We start from the raw sequence: 25161 nt of genomic DNA, 5'->3' as shown, positions 1-25161 counted from the left end.
AAGTAGCATTTACATCAGACCACTTTCCTTGTTCCTCTGGAACAAGGCAGCTTTTACTGACTCAAGTGCCATGCTTGCAGGTTTCTACAAAATGCTGGGACCTGTTTTGGGAGGGTGGCTGCTTCATTGCTGGATACAACATTGCTCAGATCAAAACAGTTCAGCAGGTTATCCAGATTTCCTTAAAATGCAGCAGAGGGGAAGCCAGTTGAAGAATTAGGAAACCTGAATTTTGTTAACCCTACAAAAATTACTTCAGCAAATAGCTTTTCATTTTAGTAATGCTGCCTTCAACATGTCTGAAGTTAGGACTATACTTCATTGCTTTGAAACCAACTCCATGCCTGAGTAGTTCATTGAACAAATATTTGCTTGGTGCTGTACCCTCAGCACCTCTTTGCTGCTGGCTGAAACACTGGCACTGATTTCAGGGAGTCTCCTCAGTGAGGAGGACACGTGCTTTGCTTCACTCCTGCAAGATCTTTGCTAGGTTGTCTTCGGTACATAAGATAGAAGAGCTGAAATGTAGCCAGCAGTATTCAGCATGCAGGACTGACTTTTTCAGCCCCAGTCCTATCTGTAATCCTAAATTACAGCGGGGCTGTCAGGGAGTCATTCCCTACGAGCCTCCTTCAGCAAACCAGAAGCTGCAGCCCTGGGCCACTTTCCGTCCTTCCAGGTGTGACGCCAAGAGCCTGTGGGGCCTGAGCCACTTCTTCCCACCGAGGCTCCTGCGTGAGCTCGGGGTGGTTCGGAAAGCAGGTGCTGTTTACCAGGCATTTGTATCTATGCACGGAGACGATTCCCGAAACTCGGGTCGTGGAACGCGGCAGGCCTTCGGGAGCTCCAAGGAGGCTCCGTGCGGGCCGGGCAGTGCGCCAGAGCGGCCGGCCCTATCTCACTCCCCGAGGCTCTCCTTAACAGCGAGCGCTCTGGCCGGCCGCCGGCGGGCAGGTGGCTCTTGGGGGCAGCTGGCGAGGGGCAGAGGCCATCAGCCGTCGGCGGGGATCGTGTGCGTGCAGCAAGCCCCAGAGTCATTCCCCCGCCGCCTTTGAAGTGCAGCCCCCGCCCGCGGGGCCGGGCGCTGTCGGGGCGGCGTGTCGGGGGGACGAGGGGGCGTCGCCCGGGCCGGCCCGGAGCCGGCTCTCTGCGTTTCCCCGTAAATAAAGCGGCGGGCCGTGGGCGGCCGTATAAATGCGGCGGCGGCGGGGCCGGCTCGCCCTGCCCCAGGCCGGGGAGCGGGCAGAGCCGCCGCGGCCGCGCTTCAGGACGCGGACAGCGCTGCGGGGCCCGGGGCCGGCAGGGGGGGCCGCGCTCGCCGCCCGCCGCCTCAGGCGGGGCCATGGCCGCGGGCGGGCGGGCGGCCGAGCCGCCGGCCGAGCTCAGCCACTACGTGGTGGCGCGGCCCATCTACAGCGAGCCCGGCTTCCAGGAGGAGAACGAGCGGCGGCCGCCGCTGCCGCCCACGCTCCGCGAGCGGGCGCAGGAGGCCTGCAGGTGGGTCCGAGCGGCGGGACGGGGCCGGGGGGCGCCGGAGCCCGCAAACTCCGGCCGCCCAGGGATGCCGTGCCCCGCACGCCGGGCTGCGAGCGGCCGCATCCCCGCTCCCTGCGCATCGCAGCTGCCCGCGGGTGATTCTTCAGGGAGCGCGCTTTTGACGCCAGTACGCGCCCCGTCCCTGTCTGGGACAGGACTGTGACGGCCGCTGCCCCTGAAATTTAAATGTGCATCAGCCCGGCTCTCTGTCACTGTGGGGCTCTCGGGGCGCTCCAGTTGCAGCTCCGTGGGGTGCGTTCATCACTCGTTTTCTCGCAGATGTTCAAGGAAAAGGGCCTTTCAGATCGCCAAGTCCTTTCTGCCCGTCCTGGAGTGGCTGCCCAACTACCGGGTGAAAGAGTGGCTGATCAGCGACATCATCTCGGGGCTCAGCACCGGCCTCGTTGCCACCCTGCAAGGTAAAGGCGGCACGGCGGCGCTCCCGCTCCCCAGGACAGCCCCGCAGGGATGTTATGCAGATGGAATTACAAATCTGGGCTTGTTATTTAATACTAGATATTAGGTATTATTTTGCAATAAATAATTTATGGGTTTAATTTATTCCTTTTTTTCTTTCCTCGGCTATAAGATTTAAATTTCCTGTGATGTGCTGATATGAAGATGTATTTAACTTTTCTTCCAGGCGTTTTACTCGAAGAGTATCTACTTTGATATTTAGAATTTTAATTGCATTGCCGTAAATCAGATAGGTTGTGTGGTCTTGTTTCTCTTTTTTGGTTGTCTAAGCCTACCTATAGTTCTGCAACTGCCTACAAAATCTAGTTACTCCCCTGAAATAATCCCCTTGATATCTACTCTTCTTTAAAATTCATCTCATAAGGTTGTTCAGGTCAAGGAGGTGGTGACGTATTCACAATTTTAAAAAAGTTAAACTTGATGGATATTTAGAGCACATGGCTTGCAATATTAAGTTTTCTTTACTTCCTTATTCCAATCATTAGTGAAGCTTTCAGTTGATGAACACACAGGAAAGTGGCAGAAATAAGCAGAAATTAGTTCAAACGAGGTACTTAAGGAAGACTCAGAGGGCAGAACCATCCTGGCTGAGGCAGCATCCACCATCCATCTAAGACAAGACTGACTAGAACCGTGACACATTCACCACGCTCATTTCTTTAATCTCAGTAGAGTTCTTACACTATTTTCACAAATTTTTTGGCACTGCAGCAGGCAAAACTAGCTGTGTCAATCCCACACTTTCCCTCAATGGAAATTAAATGTTTGCAGAAGGGGACAAAGATTTACATTGGGAACAAAGAGAGCAGTTTACGCATTCCCGATTAGACACAAGTATTTCCTCCTGTCTGTTCCCTTGGAGCATGCTAGCAAGGCCGAGACTGGCAGAAAAAAAAACATTACAAACTCCTGCCCCAGGCAGGGGGTGACCTGCGAAATAAAGAAAGTGATTCTTTCCCAAAGAAGAGTGTCAGAGCTGGGAGATCTTTGCTGAAGGTAGTGGCACAGTTACAGGATCCCTGTGCCTCTTTAAAGTGAACTGGGCTAGATGGACCTTTCATATTACTTATATCAGCTATTGTGCTCATACTATAACCTCCTTATTTTTTTTTTCAGTTGCCTGATTTTCTCTTAATTAGAATACATTTGTAAAACCAATTTTTTAAAATATACTGTCTGGTCTTCCACCTATGAATTAAAAAAAAAAATAGAAAAAAGGGAAAAAAACCCAAATTATTGCAAATCTACATCTAGCTATAATTTTAAAAAAACTGAAATTTTAGAAAATACATTACAGAAAAATTGGCCAAAATATTTGCAAAAAAAGAGGCTTCTGGGATCTTAAGATCCCTGAAGTTCCTATTCCCAGCAACTATGTGTGTTGTTTGCAGTCCTCCCATCAGTCACAGTAGAACAACCAGGAGTTCAGTTGAACTCAGTTTGAACTCTGACAGGTTTTGGGGAATCTTTGAAGGAGAATACTATACTCTGTCTAACTGGGATATGATTTTGAAGGCAATTTTTTAAATTGCTTGCTGGATTTGACAGCTTGCACAGGTATGCAAAGGAAGGAGAACCAAGACTCTCATTTACGTGACTTACTATTGGCAGTTTAGTTTTTAAGCTGCTGCTGGGAAAAGAAGTGGCTGTATTTTCACAAGAGCTGAAGATACTGAAGCATATTTGCTGTGCAATAATTCAGTCTCACACTTGAAATTTCTGTCTGTAACCAGAACCTTCACACATTCTCCTTTTCTCTCAAGAGGCAACACATTCTTGCAACGATGTTCTCCACTTAAATTTCCTATCTCAGCCTGTGTATTGAGCTACCTATGCAAATACAAGAACATCTCTCAGTACTTTCTCATTCAGCTACCAGCATGGGATACACAGTCACTGATACTCACTTGTGTGCCTGCTACTGACTTACAGACAAATATTCTAAATTGCATCTGGACCAAAGCAGTGAATCTTTCTGAAAGTCTATTCTAGACAAGATAGTAGATTGCTGAGAGATTTTAAATGTGATATTTTGATGATCTATCATTTCAGGTTTGGCATATGCTTTGCTGGTTGCAGTCCCTGTTGGATATGGTCTCTATTCTGCTTTTTTCCCCATCCTGACATACTTTTTCCTGGGAACATCAAGGCACATCTCAGTTGGTAACTGCATGTGTTCAAGTTACAGTGAATTATCTATTACAAAGTGTTAATCCTTACTGCAGACATTCATATTTCATACAATATAACTACTTTCTGAAACAAATTGGCTATGGTGAATATTAATATTGGTGGATCTTAGGAAATTAAGGTTTATTTCTTCTTTATACAGGCAATTGTGCATAATAGCCAAGTTCGGGTATACCCCTACTTTTTGCTTGAATTTGTGCTGAAGTTTAAATCTTGTCTTTGGCTACACTCCATGCAAGAAATGACAAGATCAAGGCCTCAGTAGGCAGTATGAATGACAAACATTTTGTCAATCAGCTAAAGCTCAAGATGGCTAAAACAGAGCTCTTTTAGTCTTCTCTACAAGCCTTACTTGCTGCATCCTTTTTCCATTACTGTGGACAGTATCTTCTTGTTGCCTGTTGTGGAGACCCAGAACTTGTATATCCACTCCAGCCCCACTCTAGGTCCTCACATCAAGGCTGTGGGTAAACCTTCTTGATTCTTTCTGCATACTTCCTTTAGAATATGACGTGTGCTTCCTGTCAGTTCTCACATTTAAAATTCTTGTTACAGCTTGATCACTGAAGTTCCTTTTTCTGCATTCTAACAAAACCTAGTGTTTCCTTCTTCTTATCTACCAAGAGCACATTGTTTTCCCCTCCCAGAGCTTTGGCATGGTGCTACACTTTTTCATCAGCTTTCTTCTCTGCTGCATCAAAAGTCTCCATATGTTTTCTCAGCTTTGTTAGTCTCTTCCTACCAAGCAGCTCACATTTGCTATCCAGATCTGACTTGTTATATCTACTTATGGTGGCATTCCTACTTTCTAGATGATCAAACAATTTTTTTTAATGCTTTTCCCAACGCTCTTGGAAGCATGAGCATGAAGCATCCTCTAAGGTACCTGTAAAATTAACTTAACCATCTTTAAGGCATTTTTTGACATTTTCCTTTCTTGCATAATTTTAGTAAATAACTGCAACAAATATGATTACTTTTAGATTGTGGTTTGCTGACACAATGATCACTTTTTCTGTGCCTTGCCCAAAGTATAGTTTCAGTCATCTTTAGCCTATGTAATAACACAGTACTGCCAAAAGATGTGGTCCTACCCACTGGATCATGTTCCTGCCACAGCCGTGGTGTTGGGATCCCTGATCATGTGGCACACTGGATCAGCTGAAAACTAACCATAACAAAAACCAAAAACCCAGCCAACAAAAAAACCCAAAACCCACAAGCAAACAAAGAAATCCAAACCTTAAAGAAATAAATGTTGCTTTCATCTAGATTGGTGACCTGTGTTGTCTAGTTGTGATGCTGACACAAGGGAGATGGTTGGAGTGTGTTGAACATGTTGCCTCTTTTGGCCTTGGTACAGCCCTAAACTGGCTCAAGCAAATCATGAAACTTAACTTATATTTGTATGTGCAACATAAGTTATTTAAAGAAGGAGCAGTATTTAAAGATATTTTAAAGGTGCAGTCATGTATGCAGTGCCTGCAGCTCTTGGTCCCCTGATACCACTAAGTGTACCCAATTACAGTATTACATGGTTTTTCTGATCTAGAGTTTCTTGTCTAGTCTGATAAAATTTTTTTTTTTCAGTGTGTGTTAAACTTCAGTGTGTTCTGTTTGTCATTACAGGTCCATTCCCAGTAGTCAGTTTGATGGTGGGATCTGTTGTATTGAGCATGGCCCCTGATGAGAACTTTCTCATAGAAGGCAGTAATGCTACAGGGACTAATGGCACTGTGGCCCTGATAGACACTGAATCCAGAGATGCACAGAGAGTGCTGATTGCTAGCACTCTCACGTTCCTGGTTGGAATTTTACAGGTAAAATAGTTGCCTTGAAGACACAAGGTTGACACTGCTTTAATGTTAACGGGAGGAAAATACCTTCTTATAGTAGTCAGACATTTTCCTGTACTAAAAACATAAAAGTGATGGGAAGTTATCACAAACTCTTAACAGCTTCTTATCGTGTGTAGAGTGTCTGACAGCATGGCTGGGAGCACAGAGAACAGAACAGCCCTGTGATTGCAGAGCAGAAGACCTGCATGAAACAGAATACTAATGGTGCAATATCCTGGAGCTTCCTTTCACACATTTCTTCAGGTCTCCTTTATTTCCTTGGATGGACCATACTAAGCTACATTAAGCTGAAATGGGGGGAAATACAGTTCTAAGACTCTGCATCAACAAAAAGAAAAAGCAAAGCATAAGAAATCTCCAAATAAAAGTGTACCTTTTTGTTATTTAACAAGCTGTTCTTCTTCAGGTTGTATTTCCTTTTTCCAGGTTGTATTTGGAGTTCTCCAGATTGGTTTCATTGTGAGGTACCTTGCAGACCCACTAGTTGGGGGGTTCACAACTGCAGCTGCTTTTCAAGTGCTTGTGTCACAACTGAAAATAGTTCTGAATGTTTCGACTAAAAATTATAATGGTGTCCTTTCCATAATATATGTAAGTATGCCCTTCTAATCTGCTTTGGTTTTATGAGAGGTATTTTTATATGCTGGCTTATCTTCTGCTTCCATTTCACACAGGGATGGTTCATATATGTGGTGGTAAGTATAGAGCATTCCTTTAGTTCTCACTTTCCTGAAGATCTGCAGCTGTTCATTTATAGCTGTGGGGCTCTAAGTAGATGCCTTTGGGTTTCCCCAGACAGAAAGTCTAATTGCCATCTTGAAGTCTTTTTCAGACAGAGCACTTTTTCACATGAAGTTTAAATGAGATTATCCAACAAAACAGTTTTTCACTTCTAGAGACTACAGTTTGTCTCATCTCACTTTCTCACTTATTGTGAAGGACATTTGATCATTTATTAACCCTGTCAGGTCATCTCCCAAAGCTGGCCAGTCCCAAGGCTCTTCACACTTAAACCATTCTGGTAGAGGGCATCATTCTCCATTTCACACTGTAGCTATGCATGTGAATACCTAAAGACAAAGATTCTCTTTTTTCCTGTCTTTGCCCAGGCACTTGTTAGCAAATTCAGGCTGACTGTTACTGTCACAACTCCATTTGTGGATTTTATAGAAAATGCTCAAATGGAAAAAAGTTTTGGTTGCATTAAAGAAATACTGAATTCTTAGAGGTCTTGTATTACAGAATATTATCCTTTCCCAGGAAAATTACTCAGAGTTGTGTCACTGACTTCAACATGAAGCTATCCAGGTTCACAGTATTTTAGATCTTCTATAGCATTTCATATTAGAATAGCAGATTTCTCAAAGAGGCTGTTCTAGGGGAAAAAAAGTATTTGGAGATTTTACCTGCCAGTTCTGGCAACCAGACTAGCAAAAATACAGTAGACATCTAGATTAACAATAATGGGATGAATATAACTATAAACAGCAAGGTAAAAATTAAAAAAGAAATCTGGAGGACTATTTGGGAGGGTAGAGTAAAAAATTGCTAACTTATGGGCCTTTTCATAACTAATGAAAACTCTTCCCTGCAGAACAAGGAAAGTTAGGTGAGACAAAGTACTGTATAATAGACCTTACAGCAGACCTGGCACAATGATGTTCTTGTTAATCCAGCATTTTTTTTCCATCTCGTTGTTTATTGAGTGGATGGTATTTAGTATAGTACACTTTTTAAAAGGACTATGTGGTTCTTCCAGCTCCAGCAAGCCTGAGTGGGATGCTGACTTTCTAGGTTAAAGTTCAAAGCTCCTGTGTTCTTGCAGGTGAGCCAGGTCAGTGTGTTTGCAGGTGCATGTAGAGCAAAGAAATTGTTATTTCTGGTCTGCTCAACCAGTGATTTGCTGTGTCTGCTTCAGCAAGTTTTGGACTTGCTTCAATAGTACTGTTTAGCAAACTGCAACACCAAACATCCAACATCAGCAGAATCTGCTACCAAAGTTAGGGAGTTACTGTTTCCCTGTGAAATGAAACAGTCTAAGAGGTGGTCTGCCATTCTTTTGGGATCTGTGGTAAACAGCAGAATGGGCAAAAAGGGCTTCAGTCAACCAGTGTTGATTCAGTGTTTCAGGAAGGCTTCTTCTTTGCCTTAGAAAACATAGCTAATTAGGCATTTAGATGTTGTGTTTCCAAACCAAAGTCTGTTCAGAAGGGCAAGTGTGGTGCTGCTGCTGCAAACCTCCTCTTATGTTTAAACCAAAAGCTCATTACTGGGGGAGCCAACCAGGATGCAAGAAGTCTGTTTCTAGCCCCTTTTTTACCAGATCATTCTGCTACAGCTATTTTACTATGCATGGGATAATTACATCTTCTGGAAGATAGGCAAGTGAGAACTACACTGATGCTTAGGAGGACAGAGGAGTATTTATGACTTTTCTGTAATCATCCTTTCGTGTTTTCTCTGTACAATAACTTGTAATAAGCAATAGGATGAAGCAAGGGCACAGGAAGAGTAGAGAAGGGAGATGCCTATTGCAGCTCAGTTGTGAGTGCTCCAGTCTGGGCCTTACCTCTGTTTGGGAGGGTTAATTTAATGTAGAGTGAGGTTTAGTGGCTGCTTTTCTGAAGTGCAGGATTCTCCACAGCCTGGCAGGACCTGTGTGTTCACACGCATTCTCTGTTTGCCAGCAGTGGAAACAGGAACCATGTAAGGTACAGACCACGTGTAGGGGGCATGGAGTGAACCAGAGTGTTGCCCATGCTAGCTCTCTTTAGTAAAATGAAGATCTCCCTTGCTATTTGTCAAAGTGAAGAAGCTACAGATCTTCCCTTCCTTGCTCTGATATAGGTAGAAGTAAAACACAAATAGAGAGTTAGCTCTTTTAACTTAGTATTAATTGACTAAAAATTGGGAATCAGAAGCTCCCTATGCAGACAATGGTTGCAGTTATGCTTTTTCCATTTAATTCACTATTGAATCCATTTACTGATTCTGTAGCACCTTGATAATACATTTTCCTCAGGCTTCTCCAGGCTTGAATGAAGAAGTTACTTGGCCTTCTCCAAAACACTATGTGTCTGGATCATCTCATGAGTATTTACACATCCTTCAAGTAGACATGGGCACGTTTTATGTTGTCATTTTTATTTTTCAGACTCTTGTTGAAACATTTGAAAAAATTGGCACCACCAACATTGCAGATCTAATTGCTGGACTCCTCACCATTTTTGTCTGCATGGTAGTTAAAGAAATAAATGATCGCTTCAAACACAAGATACCTATACCTATACCAATAGAAGTCATTGTGGTAAGCAAAGGAGCATAACAAAAGCTGAAAACAGATAAAATGGATGTGTCTAGCTACAGGAAGACAAGAATTCTTTTTAAGTCTTAAAACTGTTGTTTCATTTTATTACAGACAATAGTAGCCACTGGCATTTCATACGCTGCCGACTTGGAAAAAAAATACAATGCAGGCATTGTTAAGAGCATTCCAAGAGGGTGAGTGTCTTTGTTTTGTGGGAAAAAGGTATTATTTTAATTGGCTAAAAATGACAGTAGTAAGAGAAAATGCATAAAAGAAACATTGAGAACTGTAACCTGAGTTTGGAACTCAGGTCCGGAGAGTTTCTGAGTTTTACTTTTGGCTCTATCAATTATGCCACCTAAATGTGTTGTTCAGCTTTCCTTCTTCTGTACAATGGGCTAAGGAATGTCTGTTTAATTGATAAAGTCCACCTAAAAATCAATTTCTTCCTGCTCGTGAAGTGACTATAGGACTATGGAAAACGGTTTTTAAAAGATAGGGATTTTTAATAAAGAAATTCTGCATAGATTTAATTTCTGTAATCCTGAGTTATCCCACTGCAGTTCATATTCCTGCTGCTACTGTTATCCCAATCAACTTTATCACTTCCGCGCTCATAGGAGCAAGGATGTTGAGGATTACACTGGTAAACACTTCTGCTTGAAAGATTCAGAGCACTTCACAGTAGTAACCTTCACATTCCATTTGGTATTCAGGGCTTAATTAATTAAAATTTGTGGAAACACAGTAGGGGATAAAATGCTTCTGAGATCTTACTGAAGAAGTATGTTAACAATGGTACGAAGTGTCATTAACATATTTATGGAATTCATCATACTATTCAATACATTCTTTATTTGATGCTTCAAAAAATGCAGTTTTTCACTTTGCTATCATAAGGCTAAATCTCAGTCATGCTGAGGACAATGGGAGCTTTGTTGCTGACTAATAGCATCAGGATTTGGGCTGGGGTGAGCTAGATAAGCGTGTTCTGTATGTCAATGGGCTGTTTCCACCTTTTTATTAACTTGAAACATTACACTTCATATTATAAGCAACCTGTATGCCTCTGCCTCAAACTCCTTGACAGTTCTGGTAAGAACAGAATTCAAAGTTGGTAACACTAATATATTTTCTAAATGCTAGATTTTTGCCTCCTGAGCCTCCAAATGTCAGCCTGTTTTCCCAGATGATTGCAGCCTCCTTTTCCATTGCTATTGTTGCTTATGCTATTGCTGTATCTGTGGGGAAGGTTTATGCAACCAAGTATGACTATGCTATTGATGGAAACCAGGTATGTATAACCAAAGTAGTTTATAAACATAGTGAATGTAACACGTGCTGATTTGTGTAGCCAATTGAAAGAAACACCATTCACACACATTCTTCAGACAGGCACTGAAGTCTGACAGGAGAAATTCTTTCAAGTCTTGAAAAAAAAATTAGCTGGAATGGCCACATAGAGAAAGAGCCAGATCCATCTTCAGTATGGGCTTTTCATACTATTTCATTCCTTCTGTATTGGTTTAGTGACTGCAGTAGCTCTGAAAGGGCTGGGGAATTTTAGGAGAGTTTTCTGGTGATGTCAAGTTGACATGTCCTAATAACCTTCTTTCCGTTTCCACTTGCAAGGCATATTTTGAGGTGGCTGCTTGGGCAGATGAAGGCAGTGTCAAGCTAAGAAGTTTCTCTGGACAGTTTTATTTAGGCTAAGTCTTCATGGAGGATGTGAATCAGCTGAACTTTGCAGTTAATAAATTATTGCACTTCTCAGCATGACACCAGTTAGGCCAATATTACTATACTTGTAACGTAATAGATCAGTCCTGCAGCTTCACAGAAGTTAATGCCCAGCAGCATATGGAGGTGCTGGAGTAGCTGTGTGCACTAAATGGCTGCACTGCTCTAAGCACTGGTTTCTAGGGACACATAGCCAGAATGTGACATGAGCTGTGCATCACAAGCTCTTACAGGATTCCTGCATTTGTTCAATGTCTTCACCAGGGGTTATGTTGCTTGCCCATGGTGTGGAATTAAAATGTCAGAAAGCTTCCTTATCCTGCACCTGTGCTAATTTTTAATTTTATCCTTTGAGCATATTAGAAAATGCCCTTTCTACAACAAATAGATGAGTACTTGGTTTAATGAGTCCTTTATTTTAGTACTAATGGATTACATAAAGTTTGACTTTACAAACACTTTTGCATTATATAAGAAAAAATATGTTTCTGTTTGTCAGTTTACAATCCTCTAAGGTCATATCTGGTAACACTTGGTCTTAAACTTGACCAAAATGCACCAACTTTCAGTTTAATAAATCTGAAGGAATAATACATAATCCTAGAAGTGCTGTTTATGCTGTTCTATTGTTGAATATGTTGTTCTGCCAGCAGTGATGTGCTTCAAAGATACTGATTAAATAGTGTAGTAGAAGAATTAGTTTATAGAAAGCAAAGTGCCTTCCTTTCAGTACTATGCTATGAATTTTACATGTAGCAAAGGTTAAATGCTGCCCAGGATGATGGGTAAGTAGTTTATTTGATCTGGAGAAGTTAAAACAACATCATAAAAGCAGGTAGTAAAATAATTTTGAAGGATTGGTTGATACAATTAGCTACCAATGTCTGTATTGCCTTCATACATCCAGATTATTAATGCCTAAGAACACTAGGAACTATTCCTCCAATATTTTCTTACAGATCACAGCAGTTACATGGGAATAGGCATGAATAATTTAGGTATGTTACTGCTCTTGTAGTTGGAGCTAAATGAAAATTTACAAGAAATTTAATTTTGTAGAAAAGAAGAGAGACAGCCAAAATCAAATCTTAAATTATATTTTAAAAAGCTTGCAGTGAGTGAAAAGCTCCTGTGCCTGTGTCAGCTTGGTGAAAACAATGTTTCTTTTATATGTGTCAATTATATGGAGTTGGTTGCAGACAGCTCCCAAATTCTTTATTTCCCAGCAGAGGAATGGCCCAGATCCCAGGACATAAAGCTCTCAGGGTCCTTGTCACTTGAGCAGAAAAACCAGCATCAGTAGGTGCTGGCATCTGTGACCCTGGGGCAAAGCTGTGAGAATTCTGCCTGAGACTCAGCATGGGTTCATTGGGATGCTTAGAGTGAAAAACGTCTGAGTCAGCAAACTACAAGTTTTCAGTGAAACTGTGTTTTATTGCAAAGTTCCTGAATAGTTCTACTAATAATACAATAATACGTTAGTTAAGGGCTTGTCTAAGCTCAGACTATTGTACTGATCAAAATAATTTCTTTAGCTGATGATACCTGGGAGTTAATTTATTCTAGTACCCGTTTCTTGATGCAATTATTCCAGTGTAATTCTTAGAAATGTTAGGTTTGTTAACATTGATGGAAGTAATAAAAGTTAGCGTTGATGGAAGTGTCTTTTAAACACTGTCCTTGTACTCAGACGAGTATGTCCACTTCAGGGGGAGTATCCCAACTTCTTTGTGTTGTTTTCCAAACAGAGGTAGCTGCACAAGAGGAATTTGTGTAAACAGTTAACAGCTATTACTAATTCATACTCTTCTTAATATTATTGTGCCACCTACTTTATCAACTACTGCAGAAGATATTGTCTTTCTCCATTGAAAAATTGTCTTCAGGCAACTTTATTTACAGCATTATCCAATTATCTTTCAGGAATTTATTGCCTTTGGGCTCAGCAACATTTTTTCAGGTGCCTTTTCTTGTTTTGTTGCAACTACTGCTCTTTCACGGACTGCAGTCCAAGAAAGTACCGGTGGAAAGACTCAGGTAATGACCTCTTCTTACTCGTACTGTGCACAGGTAAATTTAATTTTCTGTAGTCCACAGATTTCACACGAGATGAAAACAGTCCTAAAATAATTGCCTGGAAAGCCACGAGTGTCTTAGCAGCTCGGCTCTAGTAGTGAATCATTTTTGTAGCTCTGCCAGAAGAGGGCAATCAAGTTTTACATAGCAGGAGTTACCTTAGGGGTCAGAAATCTTTTAGCCCTAGTTCCCCAGAATTTCATTTGCAGTTAGAGGACTGAGTTTGTCACAGTGGGATGTGGGAGGAAGTCTCTCCCAGCTGGCCGTGATATCTTTAAGCTGCCACGTGCTGGCCTGAGCAGCTCTGCCGTTTGCCATTCACCATCAGCCGTGGAACATCTTTGTCATGTTGAGTAAACGACTTTGTTTTCCCAAACTACAGTCGTGCACTTCTTAAAAGTGAAAAACTCCAGGTTATCCTGCAGGTCCTTGTCCAGCTTACACAAAGACTGCTCCATTCATCTGTCTTTGTAACATAACCCCTCAAGAGCTACTACCTTGTGTTTATTTAGACTTCCTGCTTTACTGAATTCCCTCTGTGTTAGCCCAAGTGCCTAATGGTTGCCCACATATGCCTCAACACAATGACACTTTGGCAGGTCTCCCTGTTCCTAAAGAAATGTAATGTGCAACTGTTTGTACCTTTTCCTTTGTAATCCTAGAAACAGATGATGGAATTGTAGTAAGTTCATTTCCTGTAAACACTGTTCTTTGCAGGTTGCTGGTATAATCTCAGCTGGGATCGTTTTGATTTCTATTGTTGCCCTGGGGAAATTGCTTGAGCCCTTACAAAAGGTACTGTACTCTTCCTCTGCAGCACAGCCACATCAGACTCAAGTGCTCAACTATGATGGGCAAGATTAATTCTTTAAACTGTGACTGATTCCAGACAGGGCTGTGGTTTATAGTGTGTCATGTTGAGCACTATCTTAATGTGCATCTTTGCTTCTGAATACCACTTTTTCATTATTTCTCTCTCTTCACAGTCTGTGCTGGCAGCTGTAGTCATAGCTAACTTGAAAGGGATGTTCATGCAAGTGTTTGATGTTCCCCGTCTATGGAGACAGAATAAAGTGGATGCTGTAAGTAACCTAATTCTTTTTTTCTTCTCCTGCATGTTTTTGTCCAGTTTGGGTTTTTTTTTTACCTTTTAATGCCATTCAAGTTTTTCTTAACCACCACATAAACAGGATTTTGAGGAGTTAACATCAGAAAACTTTTAGGTGCATCCTCAAAATGCAAATGCCATGAGGTCAGTAAAGGACCCATTTTTAGGTCAGTATTCTGCTAATCTTCTTTATTCCCTGAACCCTGCAGTAAGGGTGCCAGTCAGAGTATTTGTGTGCAGTGGTAACTCCTTCATATCCATTTCCATAGTTTACAGCAATCTTGTGTTGATATGGCTTGAAAAGCAGAATAAAGATGGCCTGTTGCCACCTTTACCATTCTCATTCTATCTTTTTGCCATGTTTAAATGAGTCAGAAAACCTTTCTGACAGAAGTCAGATGACCTTTCCTTAATTCATGTACCTATATTTATGTTGTTAGCCCATGAACATGCCATTTGCCTGAATAATCTCAGCTAGTCCTCAGAAAATGTGTTTTCTTGTTGTAACAAAACTAATCGAAACTAGAATGTGGATTCATTTGGCATGCTAAGGGATGTATGAACAGGCTTTTCTTATGAAACACTGCAACCGTATCTCAGAATACTTGCTCATATCTCCCTCTGTGTATTCTGTGGAACAAACCTTCACTGTGGCTCTTGGGGCAGGAAAACATTTTTTCCATGCAGTCCTTACAATTCTTAGATGTTACAGTGTCATTGGGCAGTACCTGTCTTAGAGAGATCTCAGATATGTTAATCAATCATTTACTGATTTATAGACAAAAGGTCCCACTGACTTCAGTGAGAAGTGCAAGCACTCAGCTTTTTAAAAAATTTAGTCTACTGCATGGGCAGTGATGTAGGAAAGAACTGAGGAGTGCACTTCAACTGTTCTGCCTGAATATTCAGTGGAGATCTTAGAGAAGTGCCATCAACCTGTTAATATGAAATACCTCTCTTTGGAACAGTTCTTTCTGATTCTTAGATGTCACTGAGGAATCTCCTTCCTTCCCTATATGTCTGCATGGGGAGCATCTTACAGTGTTTTACATCTTGGTAAAATGAAACTCTTTCCAATTTTTAAGAAAGGTTAACAAAGATTGCTATCATCAGAAATAATGAAATGCAATGTTTAACTGTATCTCCTTTAATTTCACCAAAGGAATCAAATCCTTGAAAATATTGTTATGTTGAAAATACCCTTATTTCCTAAAAAGCTAACTATGCCTACTAAGATAATGATGGATGAAAGCATCTTGCAGGAAGAAGAAGGCTTTGTATGGAAGTCAGCTAATTTGCTAGTGTGCTAAAATCAGTTCCAAAGTTAAAATATGCTTCTTTTACCAGATATCATCTTGTCTTTCGGTTTCTTTAGGATGACCAGGAGTCATATGTTAAAATTAAAATACTTTACATTTGTTATTTCTTCTCCAGATGATCTGGGTTTTTACATGTATAGCATCCATCATTCTGGGACTTGATTTGGGATTACTTGCTGGCCTGTTGTTTGGATTGCTGACAGTTGTGCTGAGAGTTCAGTTGTAAGTAATACAGTATCAGAAATAATTCCCAGTTTTATATTATGAAAAAATAATATAATATGCTGAAATGCAAGATGACGTGTGGCAGAATATCTGCTTTGTTTTCCAAAAACTTTGAAATTAAAAAAATCCATTTCTTGTAGAACAGGACACTGTTAGTGTGCTATCATTTAATTACTCTGATAAAAGAGAAGCTGCATTATTTTAGCAGTTATTTCATACCATGTTGGCCACTCTGGTGGTACTTAGCCATATGTTTTGTATGCACCCACACAGCTGAGTCCTGGAAGGGGACAGGAACATTCTAGATCAAATATAAAGAGATGTATGGCTTTTGTAATTAGTCCATCATTATAGTAACTGTATTACAGTGTTGCAGGCAACACTACAGTATGTTATACATGCCAATAACCTTTTCAATTATTGCTGATCACAAGATCTGATCACAATCACAAGACTGATTGTATGGCTGTAAAAGAAGAGCAAGAGAAAGCATGAAAATAAAAAAACAATGTTGTGCTTCTGGTTGATTTGTTGGTGCAAGAATAAAGAATATATTTAAAGAATATATGGCAGTGGAATGGTGAGAAAAGGTGGATTTGAAGAATCTTATTTGGTAATCTTGTTATTTTTTCATTGGTTTTTTATCTGAAAATACAACATAACTTCTTTTCTTCAGCTTGGAGTCCAGAGAGTATGGTAACTAGCATTACCAAAGGATAGTTGCACTGTCAGCAAATGCCTAAAAATAAAGCCTTGTAAAAGTCTTTATACGATAAGAGATTATAAAAAAAGAAATTTGAAGAGCCTCAAAAAAACATTCCCAAATTCAACTCAGATAATGTTACCAAAATATAAAGGAGAGATGAGGCCTTACAAACTTGAAAACAATTTGCTTCAACTGTTAAATATATATCTGGAGGCTGCAAAACATTTTAGTTTTGTTATTGACTGAAATAAAAATTAAAAAGGCTGGACAAAAAGATTTACATAATCTGAAAAAATGTAAATGTATTTCAGTTTATTTGAAATGGGAAAAAGCCATCAATTTTTTTCAGTGTAAAAAATTGGCTTTTTAAATTTCAAGCAAACTAACCTGCTTTTAAAATAATTTTCTGGGTTGGGAAAACCAACTGAACAAGTTGTTCACTCAGCTCTTTAATCAAAAAGGTGCATTAAGTAGGCTGAGACCAAGGTACCTTGTTTTTATAAAGGCCCTTTCACTACAGTGACACAAAATAGCTGAAACACTTCTGCAAGTCCCTTAGTTTGGCATTAGAAGGAAACTACAGGAGTCAAAGACACTTTGTATGCAGCAATCCTTTCAATTCTGTGAGTGCCCAAGTATGACATTTATCTTCACTGTATTTTTATTTCTGTTAGTCCCTCATGGGGAGGCTTTGGAAACATTCCTGGCACAGACATTTACAAGAAGGTCAAGGACTACAAAAATGTGAGTAATTGCTGAGTTGTTTTCCTTCAGTCTATGCATCAGTGTAAGAAAAGGTTGTGCCTTGCATGTTGTACACAAGTCGAATTTGGAAGTAGGGTCCTCAAAGATAACAAATTTCAGCATCATCTTCATCCAGGTAATTGGTCCATCTTAGATGCTGGGGCTGTAGGCTTCTGAAAATGGAATCATCTCAATCATCAACAAATCCATGCAATCTTTTTTAAATTAGATATGTAGTTGAACTGTTGAAGCAATTAAACTGCTTCTTATTAGTCAAAATATGGCTGTTGCTGTTTAACCTTATATTTTTTGACAACAGGTTATAGAACCAGAAGGTGTGAAGATTCTCAAGTTTTCAAGTCCAATTTTTTATGCTAACATTGATGGACTAAAAAGCAGCCTCAAATCCACGGTAAGTGATAAGTTGTGGGTTTGGAAGCTTCTTAACTATCCTTGAGATTTCCTCATAATTATACCTGAGTTAAGTTAAATAATTTCGGTCCTTTTTCTGCAGGTGGGATTTGATGCAGTCAAGGTATATAATAAGAGACTCAAAGCACTGAGGAAAATACAAAAGCTGATCAAGAAGGGAAAATTAAAAGCTACTAAGGTAGGCCTTTTTAAAATAATTTTTTTATATTTTTTCTCAAAGGATTGCTATTGAGGCTTTTTAGTTAAGGCTTAATTGTGAATTACTCTGTACTCATCTTTAAAACAGAGATGAAAAGAGTAACTTACTAAATGGTAGTATGGTTTATAAGTAGCATAGAGAATTTATAATACAACTCAACTTACAGTTTTAGTAACCTAGACCCTAATGTAACTTTGAGTTTCTAACTACCTGGACACCTGCAGATCAGGTTAGATCTTAATGCATGGTTTGATGTATCAGTATAACAATCTAGACTTAAAAATGACATGAAAGAAGATGAGTCATCAATACTCAGAGAAAACAAAAGACAGTGCAGGCATCCCTGGCCCCTGGGGGCATATCACTGTCAGCAGCAGTGTTGGTCCAAATTTCCCACACAGGACAGTGCTCTGTGCACTGTTACACTTCCCTTTTCTCTGATGGGGTCATCAACTACACCTGGTTGTCCTGGGACCTTCAAGGCCAGCAAGGAAGGGAGAGATCAGCCTAGTGCTCAGGAGCCTTGAGGCTGGTAGGGAGAGGAAGAAGAAATCCGTTTGATTTGTCTAATTGGTTCACAGGACCCGAGAATGAGGGAAAAGGGAACAAATACACGTCCTGCTCAGCCATAGAGAATGGTTCCTTGCCTTATAAAGTGGCATTAGTTCTGCTAACCACAGTACCAGGACTGGCAGCAGGGAATACTGGTCACAAGTGTCTGTCTTGTCAATTTCAACAGAAGGTACCACAGGCTGGTATTTTCTGTAACTCCCAAACTTTCCCCATGATTAAATTCTATATTCCATATATTATCTGCGCATTAGAATGGCATCATCAGTGAGCCTGGTATTAATAATGAAGCTTTTGAGACTGATGACGAACCTGAAGACAACAACCAGGATCTCCAAGTTCCCACCAAAGAAGTAGAGATCCAGGTGGACTGGAATTCAGAACTCCCAGTCAAAGTGAACATCCCCAAGGTGCCCATCCACAGTCTCATTCTTGATTTTGGAGCAGTAACCTTCTTGGATATTGTAGCTGTGAGATCAATAAAAACGGTAAGGGCATTTTTTTCTGGTGTTCCAGGAAAATGAAACTGGTCAGTTGTATGTAAATCAAGAGTCATTAGCTGAAGTTAATTTCTGAGTTTTAAAAAGTATGTTGTTGAAAAATGCCATCGAAATATAAACATGAAAAATACCAGCAAAGGTAGAATATTGGTGGTGTGTATATTTTAAATGCATTAAAAGAACAATATGAAGGCTGCATAGTCAAGTACTCAAAAATTTACCTGCAAAATGTGGTTCCATTATATACATATGTTATGAAATATTTTAGTTATATATTTTCTTTCCACATGCCTACTGCTTTAATCTGGGCACAGGATGATGCTCACTCAACACAGAGGTAGTAAAAATTTCATCTTACCATCCCAGTTCAGTCTTTAGCCACAAGATTTACTCATTAATTCCTTCATTTATTCATTCATTTTAATTATGAAGGAAGAAGGATTCATTTATTTATAGTATTTTCTGTGGCTATTATCAAGTGCTTCATCAACATTCATTAATTGATTTTCAAACTCACAGTACATATAGCATATAATATAATATAATATAATATATAACAAGGGGGATAATATTCCTTCCTAAGAAGAAGGAAATGGGGTGTAAAGATTAAGGCCAAGTATTTCCATTATTTTTTGGTGCCCAGTTACAAGTGTGTGGGACCAGATCGTTCGGTTTTCAGTCTTTTCTGATATTTTGTATTGATGCTTTAGTATGCTTTTTTCTTATATTTAGTATTGATGCTGATCTGATTTAGATTGATGCTTTCACTAACTTAATTTTGCAGCTGGGACTATTTAGTCTATCTATAAACCCAGATCTTTACCATGATTCAAGTTTATCAATCAACAGAAACAGAATTAATAATCACCTCTGAAAACACTAAGAGACTTGCCTGCCACCAGGGAGCCAGGGGTAGATTCTATTCTCCTGCTTTTTAACTAAGTGAAATACAGGAGCAGTGTGTGCCTTGCATCAGCTTCCTGCCTGGTTATGTGGGAATACAGGTTTCATTGACATGACTCTGTCCATATGTAGCTTTTTCATCCGAGAACAGTTCCATCTGGTGCACTGCATGAGGGGAAAAATCTGTGTAAAAAGCCCTGCATGTGCCAGTGAATGAGTGTGTCATATCACAGGTCTCACTTGGAGAGATGGTTATTCAAAATTTTGAGAACAGAACAATCACCTTAATTGGCAGCAATGCCTGTGTGTGTAAAATGGGTAGTTCCACTCACACATAGTTGAAGATAGGCCCAATCAGGTACTTAACTACTGGATCTTTAAGTATAGCAAAGTATAGCAGTACCTTAATTATGGTGAATAAACAAAATGTACTATGTGGAATGAAGACAGAAAGAAATGAAGTGTATGTGCCTATTGTATTACACAGATGTACAGACATATATGTATTTTCTCCTTATAAACTTTATTTATTGATGTCCTTGTTGCAAATTTTTTTTTAGATAATTAAAGAGTTTGAGAGAATTGATGTGAGAGTATACTTTGCTTCATATCAAGGTAAATATTCAAGTATTTCTACTTCCACTCATGCAAAGAATAAAATGAAGCTGAGAAGAGATATCTTTAGATGTGTCTGTTGTAGTAGCATCTGCACTAATCAATATGTGAACTGTAACACTGATGAGCATTGTTGGCTCCATTGGAACACAAAAAATGGTGGGGTGTAAAGGAAATATGGAAAGTAAAAGTCAGGACTAAACTATACTCCAAATTATGGATTCATTTTGATTTCTGACATTTGCAACCATGTATTTTAACATTTATTTCTTAAATTCCTTCATATTGTATAAACCTGTTATGACTTTTTTTTATTCAGACAACCTCATATCTCAGCTGGAACGGGGTGCCTTCTTTGATGACACTGTCAGAAAAGACATATTCTTCTTGACTGTCCATGATGCTGTGCTCTACATAAGGAATCAAATGACATACAGTGACAACCAGGATCCCATATTTGAGAAGGTAAGGACATCCAGCAGCACCTTTCCCTTCCTTCCATCATCTAGCACCCATTCTTGAAGTTTCTGTGACACAATTGAAAACTAGACCTAGAACTGTAGTACAAAAAAAGTGGGAGTGTAGTAAATTGGGCAGCTTCTATAGTACATGGGTATTATTCTAGATCAAAGGAAAGGTCTGTCAACTCCAAGAGCTTGTTAGTGAAAAGAACATGAGAAACAGCACAGATGGAAAACACTTCATCCTAAGACACATTTTCTAATTTCTGACTATTGGCATCTTAAGAACCTCATCAGCTGGAGGTTGCATTTGGAACATTGTATTTAATTGTTACAGATGGAGTTTCCTTTAATGTGTCTGTAATACTTCTTTTGGAACCTGTGACACTATCCTGTGGAGATGGGTTCTCTAATTTTATATTTTATGACAAATATTTCCTGCTTGGTTTAAGCTTTCTGGACTTCTGAATTGTTAGCTGCAATGGATAATCATTCCCTGCTCCCTTTCCCCACTCCATAGACTTCTGATCAAAGCTATAATCTCACTCTACTTGGCATGGATGTGTACAGAAGCTGTTCCACACTAGTGTTCATTCCTGCTGCTCTTCTCTGTGCATTTCCTCGATGTATTCTCTGTTTTTTTCAGATAACCAGAACACTCTGTAGTATTTAAAGGTTTGCTGCACGCTGTAGCATTTAAAGGGCCATCATTAGGAAAATGGTCATATAATGTCCTCCTTTCTTTTCACCACAATTCCTTTCCTAGCAATCATTATTAAAGTATTATGAATAAATGGCAATTTAAATTAATATTAACTGATAATTGACTACGACGGGACCCTTATTTTTTATAATTTTTTCATCCTATTTTTATAGTAGATATTAACATTTTTATAATGCTATAGAGCAGTTTGGAGATAGATTTTATTATTTTTACAAAGCCATAACTAGTCATGTCAGCAGAGACAGGCCCAAAGGCTCTGCAATTTATAAGTTACTCTCAGCTGAACTAAATCATCATCTTTGTCAAGAAACAGTAAACAACAGACTCTTCTAAATTGTGGGAGTTATTTTAAGGTACTTCAGAGTAAAAAAAAAAAAATCTATTTCGATGATATGGGCAACATGTAACTCATCATGTTTCTTAATTTCTTTCTACCAAGATTTCACTCATGCAGGAGTCTAAAGAACCCATAGAGTTCACAGAAGCCAGCCAGCCTGAGGATGAACTTGATGTTCAGGAAGAGGTATGCACTTTAGAACTGAATGTGTCTATTCTCTGCCTGTAGCCTTGAGTCATGCTGTGAGAGTATGGCCCTCCATACATAAATACCCTCTTTGGATACTGAATGTCAGTGATAAGTGGAGGACTTCACATTTCTCTTGAGATGGTAGTAGATTATATCTGTTTAAGTATCTCCTCATCTCTCTTACTTTAGAACTACTTTTGCCTTGCATAGGCTTATAAATAGATCTAAACACAAGGTGGGTGCCTAAAAGAAGGTTTTGTAAGATTGGAGGCATCAGCGTCCAAAATTATCATCAATCTCCCCCTTTTATTCCTCCTTTTAACACAGCAGACAGCTTCTTGTACAATCTGCACAGTTTACAGAAGTTACTTTCTTCGTACTTCCACTGAGTTTTTAGTTTACACAAACATATAATTTTCCCAGATGGTGTGAACTGAGAACTAACCACGGCCTGTTTCTGTCCAACTTTCAAAACCATTTCTCTAGGCCATGCGCCGACTTGCTTCCTGAAGGACTGCAGGTACTGTCCTGCCTGTGAGCACACTGCAACATCCACGCACCAGTTCTATCTGTACCAGCGTTTTCTGCTATGAAACCAATCTTTGCACTTGAAGAAAACCCTGATTGTTTGTCTGAATGATACAGATCTCTGTAACTCTCCAAATTTTAGCTAACATTATCCCAGAAATATTCTGGACCTTGATTCTGCAAGCACTTTCTGCTGTGATATATATTAATAAAAAAAGAAAATCAGAAGACTGTTGTGAAAGATGTACTCAGTTATGGGACTAGTCAGGAAGAAGTTGCACTACACTTTTATCAGTGTGTACAGGATGAAAAGCTGCTTTGTGGTCTGCCCAGGAGAGTGGAAGACACCAAAATCTTTGGATGGCAAGCCTTTTGTTCAATATTTGTACAAAGCCTAGTGAAAGAGCAGGAGTTCTAGCTGGCCAAGGCTTTAAATTCTACAACATTAGTGTGAGAATATGTGCTGACAAGCCTTGAAAAATGTATCCTGGGAATTTTTTTTCAAGCAATTCCTTAAATTGCTGCAGGTAGTTAGATCACTGAAAGAGGTGACAGGTGAAACTGTCACATGAACAATAAACAGCACAGAACTACAGTAATACTTCAAATAGGAAAAGCTTCTAAAGACCCTTGGATATGGGTTCATTAGTTCTGTATTAATCCCACTGCAGCAAGTCTTGCACTACTATTAATGATTGTCCCTTAAATGAAGGACAGACAGAAGATGATTAAGATTATTTTGGCTAGGTTATATAATCTTCATCAAGAGGCAGATCATGACATAAATTAAGGAAAACCTTAGCCCCTGGGTACTTGATGAAATCTGTAACACAAGCTGATGCTGAGTGCAAGCAAGAAAGTGAGAATGTAACCTTGTATTGAGCTTTGGGTTTTTTTTTAATGGAATATAGGTGTATTTTTTGTTTAATGAATAGTTATATTTTTATAGAGATTTTTTCTTTTAATATTCTACATCAAACTGCTGCTGTTCTTTTACATATGAAACTTCATAATGCAAAAGTGCAATAATTTACAAAAGATAAAGATTTGAGCAGCAAAACTTTAATCCTTAACTAATGTTCTTAATTTTCATAAAGAAGAAATGTATTCTGGTGGAAAACAGACTGCTACCTTAGATTTTTCGGTATTACATTATTTTTTAAATGGGAAAAAAACCCTGCATTGTGAGGAAACAGATAAAAACTGAAGTGTAAGAAACATCCAGGTGTAAAATGTCTTTAACAATGTGGAAAATTAGCTTCATCATTTAATTCTCCTTACTTGATTACATCAGAGAAATTTTCCCACATTAGACTGCACAGAGATTTCTGCTGCAGGTAACAGTGGAAAAGCTAAGCACTAAAGAAATTATTCTGGCTTCAGGACCTGAGTGAACTCTGTCAACATCAGTGAAAAAAAAAATCCTATAAGCTTTGGCCAGATGGACAGTATCTTACACAACAGGAAACAGCACCAAACCAGCATCTATATTCTCTAGTTAAAGCACAGACTTCAGCCTTCACAACTGTGAAGTTTCTCAGTGCAGACAGTTGAACCTAGGTGATGTTGGTGCTCCAGTCCAAGCCAGCAAACAGCAGGATTGTGTTCACAGTGGACATGGGCCATTTGTCCATGGGATGGGCATCTCCACCATCGGAGAATGAGGCAAGTGTTCCAGAGGCAAATCAGACCACTCTTCAGATGATTGATTTCTATTGACACTAAAGCTTCAGGCCAGCCTGTGATTTGATAATTCATGCTTTTAACTCTACCTGTCCTCCTTCTGTCCCCTTGCCAGCCTCTCACGGGAGGTCAGCCCACCTCACTGGCCTGAAGTTCCCATCAGACCATGGCCCCAACTCCTATTAGCCTGACTACTGGAATAGTTGCCAGTGCACAAGGCCAGTGACATGTTTTTTAGAAGCTGTATTGCTTTTCTAGAACAGATGTACCTTTTAAGTAAAAAGATATTCTACCTGGTAAGTGAGCTTTCAGCTAATTGTTACGCAGGACACATTCTACAGAAAAAAATAGTTAAAAACTGGTAGCAGTGATTTTTTTTTTTCTCAAGAAAACATCTGCACTGTGACGTTTGAGTACAGATCCTTGACTGAGATGTCGCTACATTATTTTTTGAACTTTCTCTAGTTCTTCTCTGTACAGGTATTTAAAAAGCAATGAAATATTCAATAATTGTCTTCCAGTTCCTTTCCAAATATGACATTTGATCTGGGATTAACTGTGATAAAATATGAAAAAATGCACTTATTCTTGGCCTGTGTATTTTTTCCAGGCATGGTTGTTCTTAATTGAACAGGCACAAAATATTAAACTTTTTCTAAAACACAGCATTTCTCTCAAAGCCTACAGTGGCATAGAAGAATAAGAGGTAATATGCAGAATGCATTCAAATGCC

General features: G+C 39.6%; 1 protein-coding gene across 1 annotated transcript; it reads left to right on the top strand.

Moving 5' to 3' along the window:
• The first annotated feature begins 1308 nt into the window (after window positions 1-1308).
• On the top strand, window positions 1309-24447 carry SLC26A4 (solute carrier family 26 member 4). Its single transcript, XM_066318654.1, has 20 exons — window positions 1309-1497; window positions 1816-1955; window positions 4066-4176; window positions 5833-6023; window positions 6489-6653; window positions 9217-9369; window positions 9481-9563; window positions 10516-10663; window positions 13033-13146; window positions 13903-13980; window positions 14172-14267; window positions 15728-15834; window positions 17218-17287; window positions 17607-17699; window positions 17802-17897; window positions 18743-18976; window positions 20452-20506; window positions 20826-20971; window positions 22131-22214; window positions 22704-24447. The coding sequence occupies exons 1-20, from the start codon at window positions 1343-1345 to the stop codon at window positions 22725-22727; spliced, it is 2343 nt and encodes a 780-aa protein (XP_066174751.1). The 5' UTR covers window positions 1309-1342; the 3' UTR covers window positions 22728-24447.
• Window positions 24448-25161: the final 714 nt, after the last annotated feature.

Source organism: Sylvia atricapilla, chromosome 5, assembly GCF_009819655.1.
Source record: "Sylvia atricapilla isolate bSylAtr1 chromosome 5, bSylAtr1.pri, whole genome shotgun sequence".
In the NCBI taxonomy this organism is placed as follows: Eukaryota; Metazoa; Chordata; class Aves; order Passeriformes; family Sylviidae; genus Sylvia; species Sylvia atricapilla.
This window is presented reverse-complemented; position numbering and strand designations above follow the sequence as displayed.

What these genes read in the sequence shown, in the direction of transcription:
- SLC26A4 (XM_066318654.1), top strand. Translation starts at nt 1,343, where the DNA reads ATGGCCGCGGGCGGGCGGGCGGCCGAGCCGCCGGCCGAGCTCAGCCAC. An exon ending in CCTCGTTGCCACCCTGCAAG is followed by an intron (nt 1,956 to 4,065) that starts GTAAAGGCGGCA and finishes CTATCATTTCAG; the next exon opens with GTTTGGCATATGCTTTGCTG. An exon ending in CTGTGAGATCAATAAAAACG is followed by an intron (nt 18,977 to 20,451) that starts GTAAGGGCATTT and finishes ATTTTTTTTTAG; the next exon opens with ATAATTAAAGAGTTTGAGAG.